Source organism: Botryllus schlosseri, chromosome 6 (genome assembly GCF_051294905.1).
Source record: "Botryllus schlosseri isolate E-star chromosome 6, Bs_hap1, whole genome shotgun sequence".
Classification (NCBI taxonomy): Eukaryota; Metazoa; Chordata; class Ascidiacea; order Stolidobranchia; family Styelidae; genus Botryllus; species Botryllus schlosseri.
The window spans coordinates 26,653,563-26,665,582 of NC_137241.1; the positions used below are offsets into that span (position 1 = coordinate 26,653,563).

Here is a 12,020-nt window from a genome sequence, read left to right on the forward strand (position 1 = left end):
TTCTCATTTGGCCCGCGGAGGAAAATAATTGCCCACCCCTGATCAAGAGGGATGACCACAACAATTCACCCTTAGCCCTACACTTTACCAAATAACGTTGACATACGCCGAACATCCTTAACTGAATATATGATTTCTGAGATATATTTATAGGAAAATATATAGTAAGCGTATGTGTTACACTTTCAGAACATTCGATACACAATTGACGTCTGTCGTTATTATTTCAGTGTGTTTTTTTGTTGTCGAGTGCTTTCCACTTTTTTAAAGTACTCAATTTCGTATAGTTTCGTCATAGGTCATATTAATTTCTTCCGGATGCATACATACCAATCTGATGGAAAGTCCCATGTCACTAGTAGGGTAGTTTATCGTCGTATTTGGAAGAATATCACTGTTCTTACTAGTAGCTTATATAGCAATCAAAATACCTTGTCATCACTGAAGCTGTCGAATCAGTTGCACTTGTTACCATGATGCCATTTCTATTCCGACGATGAGGTAGGATCTTATCTCATTCAGTTTGTTGTAACATTATATGTTGGTTGATGTCATGGATTTCTCTTCACATATACTTCCAGAAACTTAAGTTAAGTGATGACAAGGTATTTTGATTGCTAGTACATAGGCTACCCAAGAAAAGTGATATTCTTCCAAATACGATGATAAAATACCCTAGCCCAGTGAAATTCAGCGACGTACTTGCATGCGGTTTCAAAACATTCGGTTCGGTTTATTAGCAATTTTATCAGTTCGATACACCCCAAAAATTGCGATACAATGAAAAGATAGGAAGGTGTCGAAACGACTTGGGAGTATAGTCTTTGAAATCATACACCCACCTTGGCCTATAGGCAATGTAAAGAGGAGGCATGCACACTGAATGAAAACTAAAAGTAGATAGTATATAGAAAAGCAAGCGACAAAAATGAGGTGGCTTGTTTCAGCAGGCGAGATCGATAGGTCAGGTCTTGATCCGGTAGTCTTGAGGGTGGACTATAGTATTCACTTAGTAGAAATTGCTTATATTTCGATTTGAATGTGGATATGCTCGTCGACCGTCGGATAGCCGTCGGGATACTGTTCCACGCGTCAGGTCCGTGATGTTTGATAGAGCGATGATCTTTTCGGTCGATCATATGATAATTATGCGTCGTGGACGCGCGTGTGTTGTACTTATGCGCTTTTGATTCCGAGGTAAAGAAGTCATTGAAATATTTGGGGCAATGGCTGCAGTGGAACAGATCCGTAAACTTGGCGATTTCTAGTTTACGCATATATTTTATGTTTAGGACAACGAATCTCTTCAGCAGCTACTTTGGGCCCTAGCTGTTGTTAGGGTTGCATTTAAAACAAACGGTGTTTTAAAACACTTTGTTTAAAACATGTTACATTACCATGTACCCAGAGGTGATCAGTAACGAATTACTTCTACTTTTTGAAAGTACTCAAGTAGGTTTCCTGTACTTCCGGTACTTACTCAAGTAGATCTGATTTTCTCTACTTCTACTTCTACTTCGTAATATTTTGTGATCTACTTACTTACTTTTCGCTATTTTCAATTTGTCAAGTAGAAGTAGTTTATTCCCCTAATACAAAAGATAGCCTGGTGAATTTCGGGGCTGTTTTCACTGAGTACCAACATTTCATATTCATAAAAGTCAAGTAAAGCCCAGAAATTTTGTTGCCCTTCGCGCACGGTATCTATGGTGTGACAAATATGTGTCACGAAAGTGTCAGTGAATATAATTTAGGTACCGGATTGCTTGGTTCCGCTCACATCGCATTGTGGCCAATATCCAATCTTTCATCACAGTAAATATGGCCCACCATTACGTTTGAAACCACCGTTTCGCAATCTAGCAATTACCTATCATATCGTAATCTAGCAGCCCCATGACATGTCCTGCTAATCTGGAAAATCCGGAATTAAGTCTGTTTTCAAAACTACTGACTTATTTGAGTAGATTTAAAGTCAGTAAATTCTACTTCTACTTCAAGCAGTTTTAGGTGTCTTATGGAAGAAGTACTTCTACTCGTACTTGAGTAGATTTTTTCGTCGCTACTTATACTTCTACTTGAGTAGCTTTCTTGACTACTTTGACGACCACTGCATGTACCCGATATAGCTGACGTATATTGATATGGGATGGTTGGAATCTTCAAAATAGTTGGTTCAACATTATTAGTACAGATATTTCGTCAAAGTAGCTATATTTTAGATATCAATAGAACAGGGGTGGGCAAACTTTTGGGCTCGCGGGCCGCATTCAACATCTAAATCCATTTGCGGGAAGCACAATACTAAATTGAGTTTATTAGCAAAAAAGTAATATTGTTATTTATTCATATAGCAGTGGTGCTTAAACTGTCTTAGACACGCCCCCCTTTATGATATTGAAGAATGTCGCGCCCCTTCAATCTTGTTATATCAGAAAATATCCAAGGAAGAAATCAGATTGCTAGCAATCCCAAAGGATAGTTTGATGGCATTGAAGATTGTGGCTGTAGACGAGAGAATTATCAAATATGAAATATGAACAATAGACAGAGCAATAACCATAAACTGGAGACAAATCGCTCGTAACGCTAAAAAGTTTCTGTTCGCTGCGGCTTCGCGCCTTCTGTCAGAGAAAGAACCACTGCCATATAGTGTCCGAAGAAATATGGATATAATATATAAGTGAATCGTCCTCATCAGTAACCAGTTTGTAAATAAAATCACTCGTGGGCCGAGCATTAAATCCATTCGCCTACCGCAATATATAAAATTGGGATGATAAACCAAAGCGCAATGTTGGTATTTGATTATATAGTTAGGTTGTGGAAATTATACATATTTTATTTAAAACAAACCAACCATTGAGTTGTGGATATAGTGCAAGCGTCAGAAACATTGGCGAGATATCATATGCTGATGGTGCAACCTCAATATAACCAATTTTCAAAACTAGGGATGAAAGTCGGTTGTCCCGATTCTTAGAACAGGATGGAGATTTAAATCTGTGAGCAGTTATCTGTTCATAGATTTACTGATTCTACTTTTGGTTCAACTCCAGAACACACAATGCTGACAGCGTTATAACCATGTTAGCTTCAAATATGCTATATATAGATTTATTAAGTATAAATACTTCTTCCCATACAGCGAACGAATCTACCTATCACACGCGCGAATCGGTTTTTCCAAGTACAGCACTAAAAGTAATAAACTTAATGGAGTGACCAATGTGAAATTACGCTCGTGATCCGAAAGTCATTCCCATTTTGACTTTTTGTAATGTTTAGCAATTGAAACCTTTTAATATGCGCGGGCCTTGTGGTCATAGGTTATCGCTCCAGCAATGAAATAAAAATATACTAGTCAGAATATAACTTATAATATTCAAGGTGAAATATAATAAGAAAAAGTTTAATCGAGTACCTGCAGAATAGATTTTTACTGCGCATATTTTCAATAATTTAAATGCGATTCTTGAGCCTTTCGTGGGCCGCACAAAACGGTGTCGCGGGCAGTAGTTTGCCTACCCCTGCAATAGAAACTCGCCGTGTTTTCTACAAACATTAAGCAAGCTGAGTTGAAATATTTCCACGTTACTAGCACTGATTTGCCCACGATCAAAGGTAAAATACAATCGAAAAGTATTCTATGCTGTCGTAAGAGGTCACGGACACACTGTCAGAAATATTTGTCTAGTTCCAAGAAGTGGTTGCGATACGTTACAGTTAAGTTTTACCCTGCATACAATTCAATCTTTACGTCTTCTTCAGTCGGAGTTTGAATCTTTCCAACTTGGCCATGGATACGAGTGCAATAACATTCCATTTGAAAAACATAAATGAATAACCATCTAACAAAAATGAATCAAAATCGATTGGAAATTTTCGAAATGAGATATGTTTTCCAATATCAATTATCAATCCGGAGATCTCAACATTAGGATTTTATCCAACAGAAACTATTTGGCTTTAGGCTTGATGGTCGCATATATGATAGTTCCATCTTCATGTTTGTCTTCGCTACTTGTTGCTAGATTGATGGCACATGGTTCAAAGTTGGTGTAGGTTTTCTACTGAAAATTGGCAGGAGTGAATGGACAAGTCTGGCAGCATGTTGTAGGAAGGTAGTCGGCGATCAAAAGTTTTGAAGGTTCTCTCGCGTTTACGCTCTCGCCGTGTGATGTATAGTTAAAACGTAACAATAGGCTTGACATCCATTGGCGCGAAACATGTATCTATGGCGACAGCTTCATTACGCTGTTTGTGTCTCCACAATTGAAACAATGGTTAGCTCAGAGTCCTGGATAACAATATGGTCGAGTATTGCGAAGGGTCTACTGAGGCAGAATAACACGGATAATGGAGTTTGTTATTTGTTGATGTCAAACAGCATTATATTTCTACAATTTAGGACGAACATTCACTGTACAGTAATGAAAAAGTAGCAGTAATGCCTGTAATGACAAGCGAAAGTTATTTATTCCGGACAGGATTTGATCCGTTGTTTCAGCAACACAATGATCGCACATACGAATAAGACGTGCAGGACTCGTTTAGCATACTGACGTGTGGAAATATGGCGTATGCGCGTTTCTTCTGTAGTTCGAAAAATATATCAATGCTGACCGCTGAAGTGATATTGGAACAGAAGTGGATAAACTCAAACATCTCAAATTCCCAAATATGCGAGTCTAGATGTATAGTCTTTATACACGTCACGTCATGAATATAATAAGACGCATAGTTTTATAAACACCCCGTCTCAGGGATGCAAACGAATGTTCACATTCGATACTGCCAAGCCATGAGTGACCGATGTGGAAAGTAGGAAAGATAGCAAAGATGCAAATGTGTAATGATTAGCGGATCTAACCTTACGCGTAAGGCGTAAGACTGGCATTTCGATAACCCAGCAATTCATCAAATATGCGTTTGTGTGGCCAATTTGCTTCTTACATGGCCAATATGATTGAAAATGTCAGATGGCAAAAACCTTGCCCCGAGTGAGGATCGAACTCACGACCTTGAGATTATGAGACTCACGCGCTGCCTACTGCGCCATCGAGGCTCCATATCGACGAGGGTATACTCAATTGAATATGCTATTAGTTTTACCTTATTACGATTCAGACGGCATAACTTGACACCATATTAAAATTCACATGCACTCATCCCACTAACATTGATTGGGTTTCATATAATTCACATAATACGAATGGGAAGCAGAAGCGCTACACATAATTTTTCTTTATGGTATCTGTTTCAGCTCGGGGGTTTAATTCGTCGCGTCTCCATTCTGGCGTGCGGAATGTAAAGTGAGTCGTTGACACAGATCTCCACGATACTATATCGCTAAATAATTATTAGGTGACCGACATGTGAAATCCAGAGGGGATTTAAAATTAATATATCCATAAAGTCATCAAGGTCGTTAATCATTATTGTTAAGATAATATTAACTGTAAACGATCCGTAATACCTTCATTCATCACGTTTACACAGCTCTTGATATGATGGACTTCCCAACTTAGGAATACACATCCATGTTTGGATAACGCTTCAAAACAACTCGGTGGTAAATCTTTTAGCGATGGAGCGTGATTATCAAATGGACAATAGTTGTAAATCTTCTATTGAACGTAGGAAATATTATCCGAATCTTAACAAAGACCCGAAATGATATAACGGATGGGAATTCTAGAAATAAATCATATCAAAAGTTTGCTATACTAACCCAGTATATATATCTGTAAAGCAGGATTAAAAGTCGATTTCCGAGTTGTTATAGTATAAATGCGCTTCAACCGTTGATTATTAAGATCTGTATGAGAATATACATCAATCGTGATATACAGAAACACAATGACAGGAATTACAATTACGGCAAACTCCAAAAGCCATAAAATCCGATATTTAACTTGAATAGACGGTTAGATGCAATCCAAATGTATGATAACTCGCAAACACATGCAACTGTTGGCCTATTTTCATTTTTTGTTGCAGTTGAGTAACGCGACAAATGAACTCAATTGTGCCCTGTAAATACAGACTAAGTTACGGAAGTACACATTTTTAGCTGTATTTTGAATTCAACTACACCAGAACGATTACGGGGTTCAGCAATTGGCGAAAAAGTAAATTGTGCCACACGAGACACGTATAGCGAGTCTTGAAGCCGTTAGTGAGGTATTGTTCACCACGTTTTTTCGCCGGAGTCTTACACCACTTGAACGAGTCGAGAGCTGATATAACAATGACGGGAAATTTAGGAACCCTCGGCTCTCTGCGTATTGTGTATCGGATTAATGTTGATATATGTATGACACGAATATGATCTTCCCACGGGTCATGTCGTTCGCTATGTATGTGGCGGTATTTTGTTGAGGAATGATGTAGCGACTCTGTATATATTTGTGAAATTAAGTTAGCTCTAAGCTGCGAAGTGTTCAGCAGGGTCCACTTTGCAGCGATTTGTCTTGATGGAATCTGTGACGAACCATGAAACTGCGTAAACGAGCAGTATGAAAGAAAATACAGATATCGATTTATGACCATCTTCTGTTAATTTGTTGAGAAATTAACCTGGTGCTCTGCAGGAGTGCTGTCACGGGGTGATAGCGACTCAATGGAGTGGAGGCTTGAAGCTATAGGTAACATACAGGTTCTAGGAAACCTACAAATATATGTTCAATAGATCTAGTCTGCAATGAGAAATTCACGCTTGCTAAATTAGCTCTTCTAAATAGTTATGGAAATCAAACTTTGAATTCCTTGTATTTTATTACTCTTCTGCGGTTCACCACCAAGAACCGTTGAGTTCTAGGATCATACTGATGCTCTCAAACAAGTCCACGAACGATAGGCAGATATATGATATATACAGTTAGAATTAAATTGAATATTGGTTTCAGTGACGGTAATGGATTACGTATAAATTGATCAGGAATTATGTTCTTTCTGTGTATGGATAATTTGTACAAATTTCTGCGATTGACTGAATCGCATGTGATGAAAAATCTTTGAGCACATTGAAAATGATAACGGTCGAGGTTTATTACTCAAGATGAAGATATGTCATTGCTATTTTGTAAATTGCACTTTGCTTTGGAAACGGTGACTCATCAGACATTCCGTATTACCATCTTTGTATCTTTTAGATCTACTTAATGATTGTAATCGGCCACTCTATTCATGTTAGGATTTTAAAACACTCTGATTAAGTATTCGAACCGATCGGAAGCATCCGTAAATATCTGGGTTTTTTTACTTTGAACTGGTAAACGTAATATACTAAATTCTATAATCTAATAAATTGTTTGTAGTAGGTATAGACTTGAATATTGCAATCCTTCTTCTCTATAACAGCCGTTATAACCAATCATTTAATTTCAATGCTGGATAAGAACACCCTATGACATACAACGTATCGAGGGAAGAGGAAGCATCACCTTTAATGGGTCTTTACGCCAAGTATTGACGATACCACAGCCTAACAACACATTCACTACCATATATTATGACGTCAGCGACGTTACCGCCAAATGGCTCACTGCCGGGATCACGGTCCAATTCTCGCCATAGACGAAGTGCCACCCTACCGACCCGACTGCCATCTATAACACCGAAACCCACTTTAATTGCACCGATTCTTCACGACCTGGAACCAACGAAAAGGTAAACACTAAAATTTACCAGTCGTATTGCTAGGAAACCATTTCAAACTTTAAACTTGGTTCACGTATAGCAGTCCCGCGTAAATGCATTTCACATATCAGTATTAGTATCAGTTTATTAATAATATTATAATTTCAAAACACCACAAAACTGTGATACACTAAAAAAGTAGGAAGTTTTCGAGACGACTTGGAGTAGTCCTTGAAATCAGACACCCGTCTCTGCATAGGACAAGTGATGAAATGAATGACGCATGTGTCGATGGCGAGGTTGATATGTCATATCGTATAAAAACCTTGATTCTTGGTACGTGCATTTACTGACATCTATTCGAAAAATATCAACGGACGCACAATATGTTCCTTCAGAATCGATGTTCTTCATCCTCCGACGGTACCGCGTCGTACTGTTTTTATGGAAACATTTGACGCTCACGGACACATGTACAAGCGCTGTCAAATAATGCAAAGGAGGGAATGGTTTCGGTACCACGGCGAATGGCAGAAACCTCGATACGGCGACCCGTCTGTGAAAGAGTCATACAGGCAAGCATCAAATCTGGATTAGATCAGCATCACACAGTGTCGTGGATGTGAAAGAGCTAGACCATACCACCATTGTACAATACTTTGGATGATACTATATATAAGCGCAAGCCTTTGAATTACAGATCCCTATCAAATTTGAAAGTAAAAGCTATTCAGAATATCGGGTTTAGTGGACTTTCACGAGGCGAAACTTGTGTCTCACACGATGAGTAGCTTACTCGCTAACGTGTAATGTTATGTATCGTTTATCGTTACTGCTGTATCTAACGAGTATACTAGTTGTTCGTTTTTATGATTATTACGCCATACACATTACACATACGAAAGTTCCTATGGATTCCGAACTTGATTCACCCTATTACTGACGTTCGCTACTGATAGAGATCGTCGAAAAGCTTTTAGCGAATAAATGTGCAATATGAAGTTACTGTGCCGCGTTACACGATATTACGAATAACATACGGGTTTTATACTGACTCAAGTTGTTGCTCACCACCAGCTCAGTATTGATACACAGCTGATCCTAATTGCAGCAACGGCTATCGATATAAATTTGGATCAATCGGTCACCAGGACTCAGCAGTACGCAAATTCGACATGTGTCATAGAAGTATTCCGTTGATAATTCATATCTCACAAGCGAAATTCACGCATATAAGCTATTTGTCAAAATTAATATGCATATCAATTATAATTCACAGATAAATTTTGGCGTGACTCCTTGAAATCAAACCATATCAGTGATCCCCTATCGAATAGTTATAATCGGACAATCTTCGTCGGTGTCCGTCATAGACTTGGTTTGGCCAAGTGATGGTCAGATTGCAAATATGTTCAGTTAAGTGATTTTTCTATAACTATATATGCACAGATCGAACATACGAAGCGTTTTGAAGTCACAGATGGACGAAAGAACGACGAAAAGACGGTCGGATTTTCATCAAGCGCTGCGCGACAGTATTTTAGTAAGGTTGTTCAAACAGACGATCGGCATTGATACATCCGGACCGTTTTAATATTCAGACAACGGAACGTGACCGTGACGAAGTCCAAAGAGACACGGACATGAGAAGAGAGAAATTGCGTCATTTAAATACTTTCACGCAAGAGAACAAAAAGGTGACGACATAAATACCAACTGTTAACTGTGCATAGTGTGCACTGTGCAGTGTACGTGCAGCGTGCTCTGTAAGAGTGCGCGGATGGCTCGTCGCGTGTTATGATTTCCTGAGCCTTTCCTTTGCTTCAATGATTTAAACATCAGTTTCGCCATCTTTGAGATAAACAAATTTGACGCCAATAGGTTTGCCTGATTTCATTCCCGCAGGGAAAAAGCGAGTTCAGCGGCTCATATACTTTGTTTGGCATATGCATCGGAAATCATTTTTACATTTAACAATGACACCGAGATGACAACTAATCGCCCCATTTGACGGATTATTATCGAACCTGGTTCACAGCAAGCAAGTTCTGAACATGAATAGCTAATATCCAAGCATGGATATGTCTATATTTATATCATGGGACTTTTCCAGAAATTATTCAATCTTGTTTATTCAAGAAACAAACAAACATTTTCTTTCGAAATCGGGAAGATTTCGAAAAAGCGAATAATATTGATATTCCTTCAATTCTAAGGACTACGTTATGGTTTTCAAGACTCGAAGGCTCATAAATAGATGACTGCTGTATGTCTCTAAAGAGGCTAGTCGTTGCCAGTGCTGGGCACAAGGATTCGATTACTCGAATCCGAATCGAGTATTAATTCTAATGATTCGAGTCGAGTCGTAAAATACGATTTTTTCGAGTACTAAAATAATACGCTCATCGCCACTGAAAGTAAATTTATCAACGACAATTATAGTTTCGACAGCATTTTCCACTGTGGAAGCCTTGATACCTTGATTGGCCATGGCCATATCGCGGCATACGAAACAGATAGTACCAAGCTACGAAGGTTACTAGAAGTAACATATTTATGAAGTCATGATCAACCCACAACGTTGTGACTAAGTCCAAGTATCTTCAATATGATGTAGAACTGGTATTATATTCTTTGTAGTACCATAAAAGGTACATATTTGAACTTTGACATCCTACAGTATCCCGCCGGCCATCCGGCAGTCGACGAGCATGTCCACATTCAAGTCGAAATACAAGCAATTACTACTAAATAAATACAGTCCATCCTCAAGATTACCGGACCACGACTGACCTATCGATCTCTCTTCCCATGACATGCCGCCCTATTTCTTGTCGTTTCCTTTTTCTATACTATCTTCTTTACTTTCATTCAGTGTGCATGCCTCCTCTTTACATCGCCTAGGCCAAGGTGGGTGTCCGATTCCATAGACAACTCCTAGTCGCTTCGACATCTTCCTTTCTTTTCATTGTATCGCATTTTTTGTGGTGTATTTAACTGATAAAATTGCTAATAAACCAATGATGATGATGATGACATACTGTTATTACGTCATAATGAGTGATACTCGAATACTCGACTCGACTCGAAGCATAATACGTGATTCAGAATCGAATCACTCAAGTACTCGACTTTGCCTAGCCCAAGTCGTTGCCTCCCGAAACGACATTGAATTACAATAGTGCCTAGAAGCAAAGTGTGGCACGGTGAAGTTTGGCAACACACCGCAATCAGATGAGTCCGGCGTAAATGACCATGTGGTTGTCTAAATATCATGAGTAAAGAACAAACAAAGCAAACGAGGTGTATAGTATATACCTCCGTAAAGTAGTGAAAGAAGCTGACACGCATATTCGTCTTAGTTAAACCAAACAGAAACAATGAAGATTTCTATGCACAAGGAATACGTGATGACCTGATGATAGTTTCACGCGTTGGATTAGTGTCATATCGATTAGGATCATAATTTTTGGAGTAGATCGAGTGTCGCGCCAACGTAACACATTCAAATATTGGAGTTTCCATTTCTTCGGTGATGCAACTTCATGACTAACACACTACGAATTTCTACAGCTAATGGAAGAAAGGTGGAAGGCTCGAGTCCTCCAGAGACATCAAGAAAATCAACGGGACCGTGAAATATTACAATACAACCCGATCAACTGGAGTCACACCCTGAAGTAGATAATTTAATTCAACCTATCACGGACAGTTGCACTTACGAGGTCGATGCTCTCTTACGTCGTGTTATTTATCAATTATTATCATCTGTGCGTCATTTCTTCCCGAAATTTCCGAGTTTCCTGCTGATGTCGCACTTCCCACTAAAACCGTATGCATTCGATTCTCTGCCGAATGAGTTTTTCGCACGCAGTCCTGGCGTCACAAAGAATTGCCTCCAAACTGTGAAATATTTACCTTTCAAGGAAATCGAGATTTTGTTCTGTACGTTTTTGTCATTTTGAGTCTCACCGTATTTTACTTCTGGTATTTTTCATGCATTTTATTGGTCGAATAAATTGTCGCGAGATCTTGCAATCAATTGTGTTCGAATATTACTTACAGTGTCATTGCGGTCAATACAGGCCAACATATTTCGAATTATAACCCTAACCTCACATACCAAGGCTCTAACTTTACCGGTATTGCTCGTTGTCTTAACTTCGCCATAATTGTCACGTAGGTGGTATCGTTTATTAATGTTACAATGCGAAACATATTTCCTTTAAAATAGAAGTAGGCAGGGTGAATCATCGACCTTAGGTAGGAGTCAATCGTTTTATGTTTCTTTTGTCTGTGCGGTGTTGTCGACGAATTGCTTTCAATGGGAAATAATGACGGGGAGGATGTGCTCGAGAATGTTGTGTAACTAAACT

General features: G+C 38.8%; 2 protein-coding genes, 1 long non-coding RNA gene and 1 other non-coding gene across 4 annotated transcripts in view; 2 read left to right on the top strand and 2 right to left on the bottom strand.

The window, feature by feature from the left end:
* LOC145440486 (uncharacterized) overlaps positions 1-12,020 on the top strand; it is a 243,284-nt gene that overhangs the window by 122,130 nt on the left and 109,134 nt on the right. The gene's annotated exons all lie outside the window — the stretch shown is intronic.
* The window catches only part of LOC145440510 (uncharacterized), an 87,861-nt gene that overhangs the window by 9,196 nt on the left and 66,645 nt on the right, over positions 1-12,020 (bottom strand). The gene's annotated exons all lie outside the window — the stretch shown is intronic.
* Trnam-cau (transfer RNA methionine (anticodon CAU)) lies at positions 4,996-5,068 on the bottom strand. Its single transcript has one exon. It is a non-coding gene; the product is annotated as a tRNA-Met (tRNA).
* LOC145440503 (uncharacterized) lies at positions 7,364-11,682 on the top strand. Its single transcript, XM_080318125.1, has 5 exons — positions 7,364-7,674; positions 8,043-8,219; positions 9,094-9,187; positions 9,246-9,341; positions 11,218-11,682. Exons 1-5 carry the CDS (start codon positions 7,517-7,519, stop codon positions 11,326-11,328), a joined length of 636 nt encoding a protein of 211 aa, XP_080174251.1. The 5' UTR covers positions 7,364-7,516; the 3' UTR covers positions 11,329-11,682.